This window comes from Corvus brachyrhynchos, unplaced genomic scaffold (assembly GCF_000691975.1).
Source record: "Corvus brachyrhynchos isolate BGI_N302 unplaced genomic scaffold, ASM69197v1 scaffold220, whole genome shotgun sequence".
Classification (NCBI taxonomy): Eukaryota; Metazoa; Chordata; class Aves; order Passeriformes; family Corvidae; genus Corvus; species Corvus brachyrhynchos.
The window spans coordinates 4,223,809-4,246,127 of record NW_008236209.1 but is presented as its reverse complement, the minus strand read 5'-3'; the positions used below and the strand labels follow the sequence as shown (position 1 = coordinate 4,246,127).

At 41.8% G+C, this 22,319-nt stretch overlaps 1 protein-coding gene across 2 annotated transcripts in view; it reads left to right on the top strand.

Annotated features, from left to right (window-relative positions):
- Positions 1-7,644: 7,644 nt before the first annotated feature.
- The window catches only part of DACH2 (dachshund family transcription factor 2), a 162,457-nt gene continuing 147,782 nt past the window's right edge, over positions 7,645-22,319 (top strand). For both annotated transcript variants that reach the window (XM_017742479.1, XM_017742474.1), the window contains exon 1: positions 7,645-7,712. In XM_017742479.1, the coding sequence (XP_017597968.1) occupies positions 7,660-7,712 (53 nt within the window). In that variant the 5' untranslated portion in view covers positions 7,645-7,659. The remainder of the gene's footprint in view (positions 7,713-22,319) is intronic.

Below are 22,319 nucleotides of genomic sequence, written 5' to 3'. Positions count from 1 at the left end.
GTGGTGCCGCACGCCCGCAGCACCTGTGAGCACAGGCTGGGGCGGGATGTGCCGCGGGAGCGCCGCAGCTGCCGGGATGAGCAGCAGTTGGAAGCGCTGCCTCGCCGGGCCCCCCGAGACCCACTGAAGGGTTTGCACTTTCTGTGGATGTATAATTTTTGTTGATTAACAGGAGTTCTGGGAAGGAGCCCTTTTGTAAAACTGATGACAGGGAGGAGCTGCCTGGGGCAGAGGCTGTCAAATGATCTCCTTTGTGACTGCAACAGTGCAAATATTACCAGGGAACCAAAATCCCTTCCCTCATGCAGGGCTCCCTGGGGGAGGCAGTGCTCAAACACAGAACTCTTCCTGTTGCCAGAGCTGAATCTTACAGGTTCCTTACAGATTTTTTTTATTTTTTAATTTCGAATTACAGAGTGTTTTGGAACATGGAGAGTTTATAATACCATCCTTGAGAGCAGAAATGTCAGAGACTTTTCCAGATATTAGGACACCAGAGTTTGGCCTTTGTCACTGCTGGCTTCCTTAAGTAGGTTTATTTTCCTAGATGTCTGAGCAGTTACTGCTGTCGTGACTGAGAGCGCCTTGGGTCCAGCACATTTTGGTTTTTCTTGTAGAGATTTCGCACTCTTTTCTGTGTTGTTCTGGAACGTAGAGGGTGGGGAAGGGTTTTCCAAGACATTTACAAGTGCTGGTTACAGAGATGTGGAAGAACATTCTGAGAGGCCTGAGTTTGGGAAGCGATAAACGCTGTGTTGAAACACATATTGAAAGTTCAGTTTGCATAAAATCTGGTCAAAATCCTTAAAGGAAGCAGTAGAAGTTTGGCTGGAAGGACAGTCAGTGGCCAAACTGTGTCCAGTTTGCAGGGTAAATCTGCAGCATTTTCATCTCAAACTTTGCACAGGACAATATGAACTATTTTACTATGAAACTAAACCAGGTTTACCATAATTTCTTTTCCATTCCCATAAAAGGTCTCCCAGTCACTTGAAACATTATTGAAAATAAGAAGGATATAAATAAATAATATGTTGATTGTGGGGGTCCTGGGGGGCAGAGCCTGGATGTGGCATGGGGAGGGTGACCCTGTGTGTCCATCTGCCCATTCCCTGCCCGTTCCCTGCCCATTCCCTTCCTGGGCATGGCATTCTGGAGGGGCAACCGCCCCCTCGGATTCCTGCAACTGCAAAAATAATTAGTGAAATTAAGTTGAAAACGCTGTAAACAAGTGAAGTTGTTATTCATTCTGTACGGCACTACAAATGTGGGAGGACATGTTAAATGATAAATTAGGCATGAACTGCTTTAATCTGGAAGCTGAACATGCCAGCGAAGGGCCTGCATTTGTAATTAGCATCGGGGGCCACAGGAGAGTGGTGCCTCTTTTAAAACAGTGACAGGGAATTGATCAGTTTAGGTTGCCGTGGCAACCAGGAGCCCTCCATCGCTTTCCCTCGTCCTCCTATTATGCCGTCCCCACGTTCAGAAATATATTTATGAACTGTAAAGATAAACTACTCAATAATGCAAAAGAGGCTCCGATGCTCAAATGCCAAAGTGATGGGGGCCAAGCGGCTGCCTGACTACCCGATAACAAGCTTAAGTGTTCTCTGGTTGTCATGACATTTCTTTTACAAAGCAAATGATGTCTGCAGGAAAAAAAATCTTAAAATTAGCCGAAAATGCAAATCTCTTTATGAGGCTGTCACCTTCATAATAACAGACAATAATTGATGATTTATGAGATGCCACCATAGCAACCAACTCCTTCGGCACCCCCTGGTTCCTCTCACACAATGGCTTGGGCTCCTGTGGAAAAGTTTCCAGCGCGGAGCTCAGGAGGTCTTGGAGCCTCTTGTTCCATGAGATTCAACATTTGCGGGGATTTTTGCAGTCATCCTACATGTGAAGGGACTGAAGTCCCTTCTGTAAAAGCAGTGTGAAGCATTATTGAAATAGGGTGACTTCAATCTAAGAAAACAGATAATTTTTATTTGCTATTCAAGTTGGAGCAGGAGCTGGGACACCCAGATCTCTGCTGTCCACTTGGCTTTTCTGAGTCTGCCATCTAATAACTTGAATTTAAAAGTGTTGGTTGCATAAATCAGCCCTTTCTGTGCCTCCTGGTGTGTAAGTTAAACTGACTGTCCTCGAATAAGTGATTGATTTGGATTATAACTTAAATGACTGCAAAAGAAAGGCTTTTATTTGCAAATGATTCATTACATAATGAAGGATTTTTTTAAAAAGAGTTTTTTAGATTACTGTCTTTTCTAACTGATAAAATGGACTTCAGGAGAATTAAGGTCTCTAGACTTGGTTTAAGGTCATCCAGCACTAGGAGGAATCAGGTGAAGTAGTGTTTGTATCTTCATGCCCAAGGACCATATTATTTGCTCTTCTGAACAGGAGTAGGGGGCATAGAAACCCTCATACCCCAGTTCTGCAACACTTTGTAAAACTCAGATCCCTAAATTTGGTACCTAGAAAGGCCAATTTAATGTTGAGGAAGAAGAACTGTCAGTAGCAATTTCTGCTTAAGGGGGTGTCATTCACCTCCCCCCCCATTCCTTCCCCTCTTCCTGCCATTAATAAATGGAGATTCTAAATGTGCCCTTTTATTGCAGTTCCCTTTTAAAAAAAGTACTGTAGTAGTAGGAAAAATCCACAGATTAGAAAAAGCATTCTGAGAGTAATATGTTAATTCTTAGCCCATATCTTAAGATCTGTACTCAGACAGTGATTCCAAAAAAAGTAATAGAAACCTGTTTGAATTAAGAATTCATAATCTTTCCCATTCTTTTTTGCTTCGTCAAGTATGACAGGTAGAGCTGTCAGTTCCAGAAAGTGATTTCTGGTAGAATAGTATCTTTCAGTCACCCTGCCTGGCATAGAGAGGAAAAAAAGAATAAAGAGATGGAAAAGATGGAAACCCTTTATATTGTTACTGGTTATAGCCAGGCATTTATTTTTCTGCTCACATTTTGATTTTTTTTTTTTTTTTTTTTTTTCATCGTCAAATTTAAACTCTTTTCATAACTTCTTCAGGAATAGTTTTTATAGGATTAATTAATTATATGTTTATGAAAAACAAATGGAGGTTTCTTCATGTGTTTACGATGAAAACAAATAATCTTGGTGGTTTTCCCCTCCATGGCTGTGTCTTCTTTCCATCCTCACCTCTGAAGTTCAGCAGAACTTTTTTCTCTGCCATTGACTGTTCCAAAACCACAGACAGGGAAAAAAAAAACCAAACCCCATAGCATCTCTTGCCTTTTTATGGATAACCAGTTTTGAATACTGTAAGGAACACACACAGGAAGAAGAGGAAGGAGTAAGGGCTGGTGGTGGTGGTGGGCTGTACAAAGTGGGTGTGATTTCTGTGGCCAGACCCTTGGAAACCCCCTCCTCTTCTGTGTGTTCTCCTCCTCTCCCAGTGCTGCCCTGCTTTCAGGGGTATGGAGGACATTCCCTGGCTTCCTCTGGAGCTGGGCTGGGGGGTGTGGAGCTGTTCTCATCAGCATTTTACAAGCTCTGTGTGTGCAGCAAGTGCAGAAACAGCAGTAAAATTTTTTGCAGTGTATTGACCTGAAGTCCATTTGAAGTTGATAAATACCAGCTGTTCAAACAGAAAATTAAATAAAAGCAAGTCAAAACTTACTCTGAAGTAAACAGGTGAACAGTATGTAAGACAAAGCAGTTCCCCAAAGGCATTTTTAGTACATGGTCATTATTTAACTCCTGACTGAAAATAAACAATGCTGACAGAGTGTGTGTTGGGGGGCTGTGATATATGAACTGTGTCAGTTCTGTAGGCTGATAACCTATAGCTTGACATCCTTATCTATAAACTTTGACAGATACATCAGTTTGTTATTGTCACTTTATTAACTTGCTTCTATGATAACAGCAGATAATCTTTCTCAAAGCCTAACTCAGCTAATACTTTATTAGGTAAAACAGTTGGAAAAATGTCAACAAATTTTGTTCTCCTCGCAAAGAAAAATCCTTTAGAGCTCTTTACATGTTGAGCCAGTATTTCACAATATGGAACAGCATTGTTTGCCTATCAACAGCAGACAATAAACTGTTTTGTCACATTAAATTATTTATGCCAGAGACATCCCGACAGCCTCTCTTAAAAAAAAGAATATATTCCTCAGAATTGTAGTTGTGGCTGCGTGAACTGAATGCTGGCTTAATAAATTAATATTTTGGTCTTGTGATTTTTAATTGGAAAATAACAGCGGTTCCAAGTTGGAGCTGTGTCTACTTTTTCCTGTGATGGTTTCAGCAGAGCTGCAGCACAGCTCTCACCAGCCCTCGCTCCAGCCCATCCTGACCCTGCCGGTGCCACGGGGCTGAAGGGACATCACAGAATCTCCAAAACCAGGGCTGACTTCTTCTAAACTTCTCTCAGTTCTTACTCTGGAATCTGGTATGAAGTATGCTTCCAAATGAGCATTTTTCTCCGTCCTCTGAAATAGTTCTTTAAGGTTTGTTTGAATCTGAAACTTTATCCAACATCTCTTGCACCACTCTGTGCCAGTTCCCCATAACTTTGTGCCCTGTCTATCTTAGGTTTAATGACACATCCTATATTCCAGCCTGTGTATCCATGTGTGTGACCAGTGGAGGAGCTGGGAAATGATCCTGTAAATGCTCATAAATGCTTATGTTTGTGCAGAGCATTGAGGTGAGGCCAGGCTGGGCTGCTCTCCAGCTGCCCCAGCCCGCAGTGTGCCCTGGATGTCCATCCTAGAGGTGTCCTTTGGGATGGGTTGGCTGGGAAGGGCAGTAGTTGGGCTGTAACAGGACAGCAGAACTCAAGCTGCACAAGCAGCCTAAATTCTGAAATTGCATCGTTTTGGGTGCTCGGTTGTCTCCATGGTGGTCTTTAAACACAACTCTGGGTGTGTGCTGTTTACTTGTGATCTTGAGAAACGCAGTCAAACCCCCCAGAACTCCCGTAATGTGCAGCCAGTGCCACCCAGAAGGGTCCTGCAGTGACTGGGCTGTCCAGAGCTGCTGTGGGGACTGATGGACTAGCTGTGGCTGCAGCAGGCTGTGGCCATCCATCCATGTAAGCCGGCCCCTGGAAGAGCTGGATGCCTTTGGCAGAGCTTGTCATGGATATGTGTGTGGTGCAAATACTGAGCTGCACTTTTGTTTGGGGAGTGCATGAGCAGCTACAAACTTCCTGCTCGTCTTTCACAGCTCACAGGACAGACTTTCCCTCCCTTTTCTGCTCTACCCCACTTCTTCACTCCATTCACAGACCCTCATCTCTCTTCTTCAGACTTGCCCTCCAAGTCTCCGTTTTACCCCCACGCATCTTCCTTCGGCTGCTTGCCTTGAGCACAATCCTGTTTTTTTCTTGACTCAAAAAGATTGGCAGGAGTAGGAGATCATTCCCCAGTGTCCTGAAGTGTTCCAGTTCTTCTGCAAACTGTGTTTCAGGCAGGGAGGATCTACTGAGAATCCAGAACAGATTTGGAGAAAGTGGGAAGGCAAAATTCAAGTGACAGTGGTTGCTGTTGCTGTTAGCAGGAATTTAGGAGAGGAGGAGATCCAGGCAGGAATTAAAGCCAGTTTGAGCAGAGGCCTCAGTTGGCTTCACTGTACAAATTTAAAGGGAGTTGACAGTGCTGATTATCACATGTGTAATCCTGGGAGTGGGAAAGGATGTTCATAAAAGGACAGGTTTATGGCATCCAAATTAAATTTGAGAAAATACGAATTTTCAAAATTTGACAGCTTTTCAAAAAATGGGTATTATGAGGGTGCCCCATATCCAAATCTATTTCTGCTGCATAAAAGTCAGTGTTATGAAACATGGGAGTGTTAAAGGATTATCTGTAAAGAAAACTCTGTCGTTGTAATAGCAAATCACAGTATTCATCTCTTGCTGTTTTCCCAGAATGATCCAGTGAGGTCTTATCAACAGTTTGTGTTTGTATGATTTCCAGAAGAGACTCTGCAGCTGAGCCCAGGAGCTCAGTGTGTCACTGGAGCTTACAAAGATTTACTCTTTGGTTTAGTTAGAGTAACAGTATTTTATGTAATAGCATTATTACTTCACAAATAAAATAATTTGTGTTTCAAGTCAAAGCTCTATGGAAAATAAAATACTAACTTTATAGACAGTCCTGCTTTTTAATGGAATTTATTGATGCATGCTGACATATTTTTGAAGAGATTATGCAGAATAAACTCAATTTTAAGGACATATATGTGGCATCAGAGAAAAATCTTGCAGCATAACATTTGGTCTCTTTCTTCTGTTCTTTACTTAAGTAAAAGTAATGTTCCTAATTTAACTGCACACAAGTTTAGCATGGCCTAAAAAAGTAAACCATTAGAGAAGAGAAGCTCAGCTCCCTGGCTGAATGGCTGTAATGAAGCACAGCTCGAGGAAGACAAACTCCTAATTCCTGTTAAACAGAATTCAGCAGGAAGGTGGGAGCCAAACAAAATGGTCATAAACAGAACAAAAAGTACTTATTAGGAAAAGGAAAGTGTTGTAGAATTGCTGTTGTTCTCCTTCGGGATTGAAATCGGGGTAACTCTCACACCCAGTGCTGCTCCAGTCCCTTGGCAGCTGCATTGCAGGCAAGCTCCACACATTTTTGGTAGACCCTTGCTGACTTTGACCACTCCATCACAGTGGCAGCTGCATGACAGCAGCAGTGCTCTGGGATCAATGTTGTATTACGTCATTTTGTGCTCTGAAAGAGCTCTAGGAAACTTCTGGGTGTGCTGCTTTGGAAATGTGCGGCCGGACCTGAAAATGGGCTGGGACCAGCCTGTAGTGGGGTATGGAAATGGGGAGGGGGGGGCGGGGGGAGTGAGTGTGCAGGGAAACAGAGTCAGGCTTTGAGATGAAAGATGAGAAAGGTAACTCTGCATTCACATCGTGGGTTACATCACTGCGTTCAGAGATTTTAACAAACTCTGGGAGAGTTTGGTGTGTACCTTTGAACCCGCTGGATTTTGCTGCAGTTCCCAGGTGGGGTGCACAGGGAAATGTGCATAGGCTGTTACCAATAATTCCTGTAAGAAACAGGATGGTTATACCTCCATCAGTGGATCAGGAGCTCTGCTGATGGTGTGACTTAGGAACTGTGTTTTTGTTCTTCTGGTTCCTTCCTTGTGTAACCTGTTCTGAACAGGTGGAAGTGTTAATACCACAGGGAGATAAATGTGTTTATCAGAATCCTCAATCTGAAAAAGTTTCGGTATGTGTTTACATATGAAATTGGTAATTAGGCACAAAGATTCTAGATTAGAGTTAGAGTGGGATGGCAAAAACCAGAGATACGAGGTTATTGTTAATGTGTTTAGGGTGGGTACAAGAAACAGGGTGGTGAGTTGGCTCCAGATCACCTTACAGTTCTGTTGCAATCTCAGTAGGACAGGGAAATAAACAGGAAAAGCAGCAAAAAAATTAGTATATGATCATAATTTATGGTTGTTATGTAAGAGAGTTGATCAGATAATTTACAAAGCTGGAATGTTATTGTAAAGGATGTGGCTTGTTTGGAAAGCAAAGACAACTAAAGAAGAAAGAGATGTTGCCTTTAAAACAGGGCTTGTGCACTTGCCTGAAGGTCCAACCCCAGAGGGAGATGATGTGGGAGAAGGGCACTGGATGTGATGCTGGCTCCTCTGGAAGGCCACCAAAGCAGGAGGGATCCCTGTGGATTCAGGTAGAATCATCTAAAGCACAGGACTTTGTGGTAATGTAAATATTTTCCAGGCCAAACATAACCAGCATGTACTGGAATGCTTTATATAAAATCCCCAAAACTTAAAGAAAGAAGCTTTAAAGTAGAGTTTATGGAAGAAACTAGCTGAGAATGTCGAAAATGTAATAGAAATAGAGTGAGAGGGTTAACTAGAGTTAACAAGCCATATGACAAGTGGAAGAAGAAATAAATAAAGTGCCTTAAAATAATGCAGACTAATGTATTAGGATGAAGAAGTAACAACTCTGTGGCAGTAGAAGGGTAAAATTTTCAAGAAACCTGCAGTTCCTTAAAAAAAATTACTGTGGGCATAAATACAAATGATTCCTTTGCAGAGTAAAAATAGCAACTGTGGAAAGAGGTCAGATTTGGGTAAGTCAGAATCTCTCTCTGACAGTCTCGGGCGCAGTGTGGCAGTGAGGGAGCTCAGGGAAGGAGTTTGGGATAGGGCGGAACAGCTCGAGCACGTGGGACAGGGTGGGAAAGGGCAAAGAACAGCAGGAGATGCCATCAGAGGGGCCTTCCAGAGTGAGGGGAAATCATTGCATGTGTCCATCTTGGGAAGAGGAAAATGAGGGGTGATGTGCTGCAGTGAGAAGGGAACGGGAGCAACAGATGGTGCTGGAAGATGGAAGAGTTTTCATGGCTTGAGGTCACCTGCAGTGAGATGTCTGACACAATTAACAGCAGTGACAAGTGCAGGAGCTAAACTCAAGTGAGAGAACAAGTGTGACAGAAAGCTTATTTAGGGTGGATGTTCTCAAATCAGCTGGGTCTGGTGCAGTGGAGTTAAGGAATGGTGGATGAGGTGTTGGAGTGATTAATGACTAACTTGGGAAAGTCATGGAGGGATGAGTGAGGGACCAGGAGAGAGGAGGGGGAGGAAGGAGGAGGAAAAGCTGGGAAATTTTAGACCACTCAACTAGAAATCCACTGTGATTAATAAACAAACTGTTCATGAGTGTCCAGGAGATAACAGACAACATGGAATTGTCAGGGGCAAATTATGTCAAACTAATCCAGTTTTCTTCTGCAAAAGAGGGGCAGTCCAGGGAGGACAGAGGTGAGTGAAGCAGTCAGTGTCACGCGTCCTCACCGGGGGAAGGTTTATGACAGTGTCTCACAGAGAGTGGAAAATGCAGTCTAGATGAGGCTTGTAAGACACAAAACAGGTTTGGGTTTGTACTCAAATACTGCTATTTGCATAGAGAGGGCAAAAATGAGTTCTTAATGAACTTGATTTGAGAAAAGCAGGGTATTACATCACAATTACTGGAAATTTGTCTGGGCTTTTGTTGCCTCCTGTGCAAATTGTATCAGTTACATAGGATTAAAGCACAAGGATTATGATCCAGCACCATAGTTTTGCACATGTGTTTCCTGTCTTCTTCCACATTACAGCAAATATTTTTAAGTTAAAGTGCTGTGTTGCCCAGGACACTGCCTTAGACCATTTCAGGTATTTTTTTAAAATAGTTACATTCTGGGTGTGAAGTCTGGTCTGTGGAAGATGTAAAAAGAGCTGCTCATTTTCCTTTATTCCAAGGGAAGTCGTAGAGGATGGTACTTGTTAACAAAAAAAGAGTCTGATTTTAAGGGCTGCAAATCAATCTGTAGGATGGGATTTGAATCACTGTCAGTGGAAGGAAAGTGTGTTTATAATAACTGAAATCCCACGTGCTCATAATTGACAAAATTAGAGGCTATATGCACAATTTCCCTGTAGAGAAGAAAGATAATGATTTCAAAACCTTGTTTGTTCAGGCTTTTTAATAAACTTCTATTAAAAAGGAAAAGGAAATCTGGTATTTGCAGCGGTCTAAACTCTTACTCATGTGGGAACTTCTGATAAAATCATGGCTTCCTTTACATGATTTGTACATCATTACAAATCATCAGGCTGCATTCTGTGGCATGAGGGCTGGTTGGAAATCATGGCTTTTTGTCAGGATTTATTTGGATAGCCTCTTGATTTATCTCCCAAAAATTAAGTTGGTGTTGCTGGAAGCACTCTATTTTTGCCAGGAATACATATTCTAAATGTAATTTTATTGACTTATATGCTTTTGCCCTAAGTTTACAAATCTAATCTAAGAGAGCATGATTTCCTCAATATTTAGCATAGGAAACCCAATGTTTTCTAAAAAGTAGCCTGTCAATAACTGTTACATTTTTATGTTCTCTGAAGAGATGTACCTCCTGCTGCCCAGTCCTAGGAAAATTTTAATTTTCTACACTTGTATATCCTGCTGTTGAAAGCACTAAAGGAAATGGTGTCATCCTGGTGCCAAAATGTTGGTTACAGGGTTTGTATGAGATGGCCATTCTGTAGTTACCAGGCCACAGAGAGGCCAAGAATGGGTAGCACAGAGGTGCTGAAATAATGCTTTTTTTATATATTTTCAAGATTCTTCTGCAACAGTCAACTCTGGTAGGAGTTGATTCAGTAGGAGCCATGAACATTTCAATTTGCTCTCTCCAAATGGTAGTTTTTGTAATAAAAAGTGAATTTTAATGACCAGGGAAAGCTCATTTGAAACAAAGAAAGCCGTCTGTTAGTTTTATTTTGATTGACAAGCGTGCCAGGGATAAACTGTTGGCTGACACTGGAACATGCCTCATCAGAGCAGTCTACAATGTCCCCAAAGTCAGCTGAAAACGTTAAATAACATAGAGCATCAGGATCTTGGAACGGCTTGAGCGACAGGAAACAAACTGTTTTTTGTTTTTCATTTGGTTTGTTTGTAGGTACAAAAAGGAGTCTGGTGAGTGTTTACATCTTCCCATGACATTTTGCACTAATACTGTTGCAAACAGATTACGGAGTAGAATATTAAATAAATACCACAAAAGGAACTCCTGGTTTTCAGTTTCCCCCAGTGCTGAATGACAGTAATCCTCTCTGACAAAAGAGGGTTATTGCCATTAGTTAATCCTGTTATGTAGTTCCCTCAGCAGCCTGTAACACATGTTGATAAAGACTGGGAAAATCTAAAATGTCAAACTAAGAGGCCACTGATCATCTTGACCATGAGAGGCTGTAGGAGCAGCCCAGAGCGGGATCCCTGCATCTGCAGAGGATTTAGCTGCTACATCTAAGCTGGAATGATGCTCTTGGGCTGAAAGGTTGTCAGTGGCATTCCCTGTTTGCCCAGCAAAGGGACGGGTCAGTATCAGCTTGGACACAGGTAGGTGGCAACAGGCAGGATTTGAACCTGTTTATATCATTTTTGATGTGCCAAGCCCTGCCAGAGCACATGGAGTGCAATGTGCAGGCAGTTTAGCCAAATCCTTGCTGGTACAGGAATGGTTTTGAAGACTGTGCAGTTCTTAAGTTTTTATTAAGTCCTCCCAGTAATACCGAAGTTGTAGAAGTCTGGGGTTTGTTTTAAAAGGTGTAACCCAAGGTTGTCCCTGGAGGGTCAGACTGTCGAAGGTGGGGCTTGTGGTGAAACAGTCAATGAATCCTTGGTTAATTGGGAATTACGAAAGGAGGGCTTCTGTGCATTAGAGTGGAAGGTCTGTCTGGGAAGTAGAGCCTTGTCTTTCCCCGGCAGCAAAGACTGGAGTCACAGCAGCCAATGACTGTTAATTGTCTTTGTTACCATAATGAACAGGAGCCAGTTGCTTTCTCGGTGTAATGCTGCTTCACACGAATATTCTGTATTAAATCAATTGGCAGGAGGGTGGTTTAAAGCATATCCTGTGTGTCTGTTCCGGAGACAGACGCGTTAATTCCGTGCTGGGAGGTTGAGGATGCTCCTCCGCTTCTCTCGCAACTCTGAACTTCATTAGAATGTGGGTGATCTGTGTGATTTCCTGTTTCAGAGCATGTGACAGTTTAAAAGTTGTTGCAGATCTGAAGGAAACTTCAGCAGAACAGCTCACAAGTCTGTTGTCATGGTGAGAGACTAATTTCTCTTTTTCTGTTAGAGCTTTTCACTGGTTGCAGGGCAGTTAGAAATGTTGGGCCCTCGTGTCATCTTTTCCTATGCACATCCTCCAGGAAAGTATTAGCTAAAATGTTAGCTAATAATTTTATATAATAATGGTAATTTCATAATGTAATTTTCATTAGTCACAAATGTGACTTGAGTAATTTTTACACAGTAATAAAAATAATAGAAGTTATATATATATAAAAAGTTACATAATTTACTGTCTCACACAGTAAGCAATAATTAGTATATGAGCTAAACAATTGAAAAGGCGTCTAGTTGTGGCATGTTTGAATGCATGTAAGTTATTGTCAAGATACTTGAAAATATTGGGAATATTCATTTCAGCATGAAATATATCTTTGGACCTCAAGTGTTGAACCTTCAGGGTCTCTTGGGGATATCCCTTTGGAAGGTTTCCCTGGGTTAGGGTGTTGTTTTTCCTGAAGATTGCATGGTGTGGTAAAAGAGAGACAATTTTGTTTTAGTTTTCCAATCCATCACATCACAAACTGGTATTTTTTCAGAATATATAGGAATTACTCTAATTACTCTGCTTTTTCTTTAACTGAGCCTCCACTGAAAGCCTGTAGCTCACAGTGCTGCTGCTCAGAGAATGGCTCCCATTTATTTCTAGTCATAGCAATTGAAATCCAATATTTATTCATTTACCACTCAGTAATATATTTGACAGATGTGTTGAATAACCGAGTAAATTGCTGCCTTTAAACCCCTAGCCTTTTTTACTTGAATTCACAGTATCTGGGAACACTGCTGGTAATGTAGTAGTTACAATATCTACAAATTAATGTAGTTCAGTTCCCACTTACTGTTGTGATTTGGCTGCAGATCGGATTTGTGGGGTTTTTTTTTTAAACACCGAGTCAGATTCCCTCTGAATAAGTGACTGCTGAGAGCAAAGTCAGTTCAGCAGATGCTGTAGAAGGCAGATCCATGGTGTTCCCTGCATGGAAAGCAGGTTGGGGTGTTTGGAACCTGCCAGAGATTTAGCTCTGGCTGATGGGGCTCTGTGGCACAGAACAGATGCAGTGTGTGTCTTCCTTGTTTCTCTATGAAAAATGAATGGATGCACCCCAAATATCAAGGTGCTCTTCCTCCAAATGAACTCAGGGTCTTCCTTCAGACCCCAGAAGGAGCTGTGCAACCCAAAATCCAGTTGCTGGCCCTGCTGTTGATTGAGTGGGGGATGGAGGAATTTCTGGGCTGGAGGGTGGAGTGGTGAGGGTGTTGGTGTGTGTGAGGTCAGCCCTGAGATGCCAGGTGAACAAAGCAGTTTCACTTTATTATTGTGAGGCAGATACTGAAGATACCTGTGTAAAGGTCTCAGGGCCACAGATTTTAAGATAATCATAATGTAAGGAGAGTGCACTCTTCAGTGTCCAGCTGGATGTGAACTTAGGCCATGAATTTTGTATTTATGGTATTGATAGAAAAATTAAAAGGTGGAGGAAAACAGTGAGGAAGAAAACCTCCAAGGTAACTGTGTAACATTGATGGAAAGGATTTTGACAGACTTGTGGGAGACTGATGTGCTGGGACAGTTTGTTGAGTGCTTTATACCTGCAGCCTTTTGATCACAGATATTTTGTAGGGGATCCAGTATAATTAGAGAGTGGGTTTATCCACTACTGACCTTTCGTGTGACACTTTTGAGATGGGATAACTACGTGAAGAGAACAGGTTGTGACGGGGCTGGGTCATGAGGCATCACACACAAAAGTGCAGTGCTTCTTGAGGAAAGTTTCATGTTGCCCCATTGGTTGCAAAAATTAATGGTCTTTAAGAGAAGTGAAAGATTCCTTGTCTTGTTATTTTTTCTGCAAGTGTTAATTCATCACTTGTGGTTTTTCAAGCCTAAATGGTGAAGTGGAGAGAAGTCTTTGCACGTTGTATTCCTGGCTGGTGTTCCACAAGTGGAGCTGCTGGAGGAGCAGAGCTGACTCTGCAGGTACCTGGAAGGTGGAACAAAAAACTGCTTTTGTAACTGGATCTCTCAGGGTGGAAAACTGATGAAAAGTTTCATCAAACTTTGGTTCTTCCTGGTGAACGAAATATGATTAAGGCCCTCCCCAACAGTGGGACCGTTGTTCCCTGCTGTCAAATATTAAATTGGTATCAGACAGTAAAGTCTGAAAATTTTAAATACACCTTAATGAGCTGCTCTGGCCACATTTGTCTGAAGAAGGGCTTTGAATGAAAGTGTGCTGCTTGTCTGCAGTCCCTATTTTGAGAGGGAATTTGGGAATATCAGTTTACCATCAGTAGAGATTTTAATCTGAAGTAGACTGTTGGGGTTTCTTTTAATCTGGGGGCAGTTTTTGCTCAAATAATGTGATAAGACCATGAATGGCTTCTTCCAAGCATTGGGAGAGACAACCAGAACACATGAAATTGGATGAGGTTCCTTTTCCCTCCAGGTGCTCTGTTCTCCCAGTGTTTTGTAGAAGCACAAAGATGCAAATAAGCGGTGCTGATGAAAGAGTGCATTTTATTTTCTCACTTCATCTCCTGCCAGAAAAGCTTAATGGTATTTTAGAGCTGATATTACACCTCAGAAAAGGGGTAATGCATCTTTAAAAGCTAAACTACATCTTCTTTACTTTTATCAAATTCTCTATAAATCTTTCATGACAGTTTATTTAACAAAGTGTCATTGAAACTGTATAGATGATTGATGTGACCCATGTAAGATCAACATGAAATGTTTGTAAATGTCAGCAAAATGTGACCATCTAGAAGCAAGTAAGGATGGTGTTGCTGTGAAAGTGAAAAACAAACAGAAAATGTTTATCTTATTCTTTACTTTCTGGGATGAAATTACAAATTCATAGAAGTAGTATTAAATGATTTTTCTTGGACATGAAGCCGTGAAGCAGGGAGGAAGATCAAAATTTATCTTGACATACTCTGCTTTTATTACTTGCTTCTTTTACAGTGGATAATAGTTTCTCACCTATTAAAAAAATTCTTTTTTCACTTCTCAGAAGAATGATTTTAATTTGGATAAGGGAAAAAATAATAGAAAATCAGTCAGAATCTGAATAAAGTAGCTTTATTCAAGCTGTCCCTGTCGTCAGAGGAGCTGGAAACAGGTCAAGATTAGCTTAATTTACTACTTCTCTGAAGAATGCTGATGTTAGGAACCCATGTCTGCTTTTACCTGTTCCTCATCACCATCTTGTTTAAGATGTTGACCTGGTAACTCCGTATCAGTTCATGCTCCTGGCCTCAGTGCAGTTTATGTACAAAAAAGAAGAATTCTACTGGAATCCTTCTGATAATTTAATTTTTGGGATCATCTTTTTGATCTCCTTCATTCCTGACTTACTGTTTGCCAAGATCAAGGAAAAAAGCGACTTTCGGGGCTCTTTAGAGCCCTTGGAATGCCCTGGGGTGTTGCATGTGGGGCTCACCAGACTTTAATGGCTCTTCTTTCATCCTGCAAAAAATTGCAACATGGAGCATCATATGCCTGCAGTTTATAGTCCTTTGTGCTCATGGGTGTTCAGACAGAGAATATTCTGGCTCCACGATGTTTGCAAGAGTAAGTTTCTGGCTTGTTATTTGCAGCAGCTGCCCTTTCCTATATGCTCTTCATGCAGGTGTGACCAGCCACCAGATTTTAAGGGGGAAAAAATAAATCATGAATTAGTGATAGATATATGTGTGTGTGCGTGTGTGTGTGTGTGTGTGTGTGTGTGTGCGTGTGGTTGCTGGTTTGCTTCTCATCCCAGTTCAGTGCAGAGCAGCAATGTTACAGCTCGGGGCCCAGGCAGGGTTCCCTCTTCATTCATAACCACCCAAGGCAGCTGCAATCCTTGTGACCAAAACTCCAGAGGAAGTTCGTGAGAGCTGGAGATAAAAACATTTTTGGCAGCAGCCAAAGAGAGTCTGAGCCTGAGCCCGATGGTTTTTGTAGTATTGCAAAACTTCCCTGTTTGCCAGGACCTTCCCTCACTGCCCAGAGATGAGGTACTGCAGCTCATAAACAGACTGAGAAAGGAAAAAGAACCCGAAGGTGAAAATAAATCCTTTCTGGTATCAACTGGGACAAAAGACTTTGCAAATTACTCTAATGAGGTGATAAGATACTGTAGTGATAAAAATCTTGTAAATCAGACATGTTTGTATTGCTTTTAAATTAAATTAAAACAACATCGAAGGAAGATGATTGGAAAATTTAATATCTGAAGTGGGAGACACAAAACGAAACTGAGGGAGAGAACAACAATCAAATCCTGTGTGCTGATGTGCTGATGCATTTCCAGATGTGATGCGATGAGCTGAGTGCAGCACAGAGGTTGTAGTTGGATTAGCCAATTCCCTGGAATTCACTGGAGCTGATTCTGCCATTCCTGGTTCCCCTCCCTTTTTTTTTTTTTTTTTAAAAATTCTCTATGGGACACTTTAAGTTTTCAGATATGTAGATAAAAATATCACATAGGCTGTATGTATTTAAAATGGGTTTACTGGAGATGCAGTATTGGCTATTTACAGCATAGTGCAGCAGCACCTCAGTGATGTGACATTGTCTGGGAAATGGAGAGTGTTTGGCATTTCTGTGGGAATACAGGGTTTCGTGCTCTTACGACAATAACACTGACATCAGCGCCTCAGGAACAGCCTTACTCTGGGACCAGGAAGCACTGGGGTTATTCTGGTATCTTTAATAACCACAGTGCCCTGATCTAAAAAGTATTTCTTCAAATACACTTAGAAGATTTTAAAAGGTACTTGATCGTTTTGGGAAGAAGCAGTGTGTAGCTCTGGACCAGAGTTTAGTTCTCTGTGAAGGGGGGTGTGTGTGTCTGAGTAAACTTGAATATCGATGGCACATTGCCTGAGTGCAGGTGACAGGAAATGCTGAGTGAACCGTGAGAAAAGCAGCAGGCCTGAGTTATTTGTAAACTGCCTTCATTTCAAAGTAACCTACATGTGGGAGTTTATTTTTTAATCATAATTAAATAATAATCCAGCATACGGTCATCATAAAAAATACAGGAAGTAGCTGGGAAGTTAAAAAGCAGAGAGTTTGTGAGTTCACGCTGGTGTTGTTAACTGGTGACAAAAAAGGCATAAAGAAAGCAATAATCAAAGGGGGCAGGGTTATATAACAAATAATTTTTAGGTAAATGTGGATTGCATGTTTCTGGGGAAGTGTGCACAGGCAGGCAGAGGAGCCTTGGTGTTGCACAGTTGGTTCTAATTCCTTGGCTCCCCTCAGTTTTCTCCCAGTCCCGGCCTGCCAGACGAACGCCCCTCTGCGCCAGTTGGATCCCCCTTGCACAACGAGAGCACCAGTGTTCCTTATAACCATGGTAATGAATATGCAAATATCATTACATTAATTGGCAGTTACAGTTCTCTGTGCTCTCACAGCACAGAGGATTCTGAGCTGTTAATAGAACAGCAAAGAAACTGTGGCCCGTAGGCGACCAATATAAAATTACACTTTATTTTCCCTTCCTTCCTTGGCACTGCAGTTCCTGGGTATGTGTTGCACGTGTCATTACGGTCTTCTGTGAAACTCTAAGAATCTCTCTTAGCGCAAATTCACTCTTGACACAAGTTCAAATCAAAATCCTTCAGCAGACCAACCCTCTGTGTGTTGCTGGTCTGCAGGAAAGGAATAATGGAAGCAGAAAGGGAAAATCAAAAACATTTTCTGTTTTCAAACGCCCTCAGTATATGGATGATTTTGCTTCTTCTGTGGCTTCTCGTATTTTAATGTGAAGTATGGGTTCAGAGATTTAAGGAAGGTTTTCCCTTCTTTCTTGGCTAATTTGGGAGGAAGATAAAGTGTGCTGTGTAGTGCTGGAGCAGTGTTATTTCTTGGTGTTTGACCATACATATTTCTGCTACTTACAGCACAGATAAATAATGGGAATTCCTTTTTAACATGGATGTGCCTGATCCTGAAAGCCTAGCCTTTTCTAAGGAAAAAAGGGACTTTGATCTCTAAAATCCCACCTGAGAGGTGGCTTCTTACTGCACTTAATTTCTGTAATTATATAAAGCAAGTAATTTTCAAAGATAATAAAGATGAGTTTCTTCAGTTTTCTCAGCTAAAGGAATAAGTAAAATGAATGTGTAGTTGTGAGTGATGTTTAGTTCTACCGTGTCTTCTGATCACTTTCTGTGTTACCTCTTTTATGTACATTGAACATTAAAAATGTAGAAAGTGTTCTAAAAATGACTGGTCAGGCTTTTTTCTTCAGCAGAAGGGAATACTGACGGCTTGAACTGGCAGCTGACCAGTCCAAAATCTCAGTGGAAATCTATAGCTGGCTTAGAATTTAGTCTTTAATTGAAAAATGAAAATTAAAAGGTAAAATTTTGTTTAAATGTAGGGTCTCAGTGGAAATCTATAGCTGGCTTAGAATTTAGTCTTTAATTGAAAAATGAAAATTAAAAGGTAAAATTTTGTTTAAATGTAGCGAAAATTGAAATACCTACAAATGTACTTCCTTGTCACAATTATAAAGGCAAAATGACACATTTCTACCAATTGCTGTTGTAAGAGACACACATAATTTAGTGACAAGTAGCTTGGACATCTGAGGTTAAAGACTTCCTTTGAAGGGTACCCACGGGGGGTTGACCATTAGTTGCATGTTTTTTTCCTGAGAGAGAAATATTGAAGGTGAAACCCAGCAAGGCTTTTCCTGACAGAACTCCAGGATGAAGTACTGGAAGAACCAGAGGAGCCGTCTTCTGATGGGAAGTTATGGCTTGAACCATCTGTCTGTTCCAGCTATCAGAGGGAAATTGTAGATGTGACTTAACATTATTTAAGTTTTTAAAACTCCAGTTTAATGTATATACAGTAAAAATCCAAGGTGCATTAACGTATGGAAGACCATTAATTTAGAACAGTTTTCATTTTCTGTTTTGAAGCCAGATGTTTGTAGGTGTCACCTTCCAGTCTAATGATGGTTTAAATGGCATTCTCCCCCCTCTTTTACCACTGCACAACTTCATCTGAGGAAAGATCAATTCCCAGAGGCCTGCGACACGCGGCCGTGCTGGAGGAAGGAGAAGTTGTCAGTGCCATTTGCTCATCATGCAGCTTCTGTGAGGATTTAGGACAAGCAGGTGTTGTTAGCAAACAGGGATACAGATGGTAGTGAAACACCAAACTGAACTGTCCTCAGCAACAGGACAGGGCAGCCAAAGCAGAGTTAGTGAACGAGGAGTGGGTGTCCCACAAATCCGTTACGTTTGGTTCGGAGAAGATGTATTTTGGAAAAATGGCAAGAAAATTACCCTGTGGTGCCATAAGTCAGATCTGCGGGCAGAGTGTGGGCCAGGCCCTCGGGAGTGCTGTGGTCAGAGCTGGTGGCCAGAGCTGGCCGTGTCCAGCTCTGTTAAAAGCCTGCAGAGCTCAGTGTTCTGCCAGAGGCTCCTGCCTGCCCAGGAAGCTGAGGGGTGCTGGGCAGTGATCTTTCTCCACAGTTTTCATCTTGAGCATCACTTGAGAGCCCCTGATTTTCAGTTTTTTCCATCTGGGCTGTGGGCACAATGCAAGTCCAGTCACTCTGTGCGAGGTGAACGGAGCTCTCTGCCAACTTCCCATGCACTCCAGAGGGTGCCAGCTCTAGAAACTATGTCAAACTTTAATTAAAATAAACTAATTATTTATCAGCTACTGTGGGACAGATGTTCTCAAGGTTTTTTTGCAATGAGCTGTACAACAGCAAGACAGGGAAACTTTCAGGGTGGTCAATATTAATAATTCAATTAATGCATGAAGTCATGTAGCTTTTAGTGCTGGTTTTGCCTGTGGTGTACTTGTCACCTCTGTACATTGATCATCTCACAGATTCATTTTAGAACATCTTTTGTCTTCTTTCATGCAGTATATATAATTGCATTTGAATAGTTACACACAGAAATAATACCAGTAGGTTAGAAAATTACCTGTCCGTTCCAAGTTCCGGAGTTTTTCTGCGCGGTGCAGCTATTCCGCGCACTATTTCTAACAGAGCAGCCTATTCCCTGAGCTGCTTGGGAACCTCTCGTGTGAGGTGGAGCTCTGGGGAGGGTTGGGAGTGTGCCTGTGCCGCTCCTGTGTTGTGACAAGGCGTCACAGAGAGGTGCCCAGCCCCCAGCGAAACGCCGTCATTACACAGCGTGTTTATAAAACAGCGGCAAGGAAAACGTGTCAGTCACTGCAGCAGCGGTGACAGAACTTCTGGGATGAATGGGCTGGGAGGATGTGATGCGAGGAGCTGAGCACCTCCCAGAGTCACGGAGGCACTCGGCTGCTGATGGGATTCCAAACCTCTGGTGTGTCACAAGTGGGAGATTTCATGGGCTTGTGGTTGCTGTGTATTGACATCTCATATTTCATGGACTGTTAATACTTTAGAAATCTGTAGATTTTTTTTTTTCTGCGATATAATCTTGAAGTGATGACTGATGTTGAAACAATTCCTTTTCCTTCCCTTCCCACCCAATAGTTTCTCCTAAATTCAAGTTAAAAGAGAGTTAAGAAAAGACAGAAAGTTAAATCAATGCTAAAAAGTGGGAACTCAAAAATCTCTTTCCCAACCAATCATCTCAGGGTTGCTTTCTTGTGATTTTAAAGAATCCCAGTGATTCTTCAGTTATCAAAAGATCTCTTGGAGAGGCAGTTGAGTGTATGAGAAAGGACGTAACCCATGTGTGGTTCTCCTTTGAAACAGACAAATCTCTCAATCCACAGGGTGTATGGAATTTTGAAGAGGGATGTCTTTGCATTTTAAAAGTGAATTTAATGCTTATGAAAATGCTGGAAGCATAGTGAAGTGTGCTGTTGTTAGAGGGAAGTTAATAAATGGATGATGTTGTGTTCTGTGGTTGCTTCAGTACGTCTTAACTCCTCAGCAGAGGTAGAACTACATCACCTCTCATCATTCAGAGAGTCACTGAGAAGTTGGTGCTGACATCAGCTGTGGTATTTATTCTTTATTCCATTAACTCCATTAATTAATTCCGTTAGGTTATCCTAACTTACCAAAAAATCATAAGATGTCCCCAAATTGTTGTGCATTTATATTTAGCAGGAGCTTTAATAGCAGCTCATTGCTAAGTGGAAACCAACTGTTGAAAGTAATTTTTTAAAACATTTGGTGGAAGAACAGAAATAATAGTCTAGTTTTAATCATATAGTACAAAACATAAGATAAATGGAGCAAAATCTCAGTGAGTGTACGAGATGAGCATTAGCTCAGTAACAAGACTGTAACAAGTGGTTATTGCTTTAGCCTTTCCCCTTTGGAGATGTGAATTTAAGACCTGCTTGAGGCTGCAGTTAATGAAGTCGAGTGGTTTCACACATTGTGCTTGGTGCAGTTACCAGAGTTGGCCCTAACAGGTCTCAGACTGGGCTGGCAGATGTGTGCCAGGTCAGTGCTGAGTTAAGAGCTGTGGGAGGGAAACACCACCTTTTGGTGGTATTTCTGTCCCTCGGTGCATTTGTGATCAGCATGTTAGTGCAGTATTCAAAGACGAGCAGCCAAAGAAGGACAGGACCTTTTGCTGTTGCACTTCCATGCAGCACTGCTGTGGTTGTTGGATGAGCAGGAAATCACTACCACTGACAGGGACGTTTGTTCCAGAGACTCCATGGTCTAAAATAGCAGAGCAAGATGAGTGAGCAAAGAAAATGCACAATGGAGGTTTTACTGAGACTCCCACATCCTTCTGAAAGCTGTTGAAAAATTAATCTAATTACAGATACATATATTTGTTTCACAGATTAATTTTCAAGTCATACACTACCTTGTCTTCCCAGAGTTAGATGCTTTAAGATCGTTGTCTAAGCCCCCAAAAAAGATGTAGAAACAGGATATGTGAATCAGTGTTGGGTTTGATACTTTTTCCATGTAGTTTCTGAGCCTGTTGTTTGCATGTTGGTCTGGTTCTCATGGTTTCTTGAGTTCTTTGTTGAATCTGTGCCTGTCCTGTCATCAAACCACTGCAGATGTGGGAACAAGGAAGGTGATACTGGGCTGTGGACGTACAGACATCCATGAGACAGCTGTGGGGATGAGGGTCCATGGTTCAGATAGGCCAGGGAATGTCAGATGTGTGTTTGGGCACGTGGATGTGCCAGCTCTGCTCCCCTGCTGGACCGGCTCACACAAATACAGGAGTGTAAAGCAGTTATGGATATATTCTTATTCAGGTAATGATGCTCTTAAAAGGAAATGTTCCACATGTGTATATGAGCTGTGCTTATCTAAGGATATGTTTAAAAATGTTAAAGAATTACTGGGAAAATTTCCTAGGTCTGAATATATTGAAACATGTATAAACTCGGATAAATATTTTTGAACACTTAAAAGGATATATTTTGTTCTAACTTAACGGGGCCCTTAATGCCACAAAGAGAGTCTTGTGAGCAGTGAAGGAGCCAGAAATGTCTCCAGGCAGTATTTATTACTTATTATTAATCAGCAACCAGAAGCCATCCCTGGAGGGATTCAAAAGCCGTGTGCATGTGGCACTTGGGGACGTGGGTTAGTAGTGGCCGTGGTGGTGCTGCTGCTGGACTGGATGGATCTAAATGGATGTGATTCTGTGGTTCTGTGATTTAGTTTGAGAAAATCCAGGAGCGGGGCCT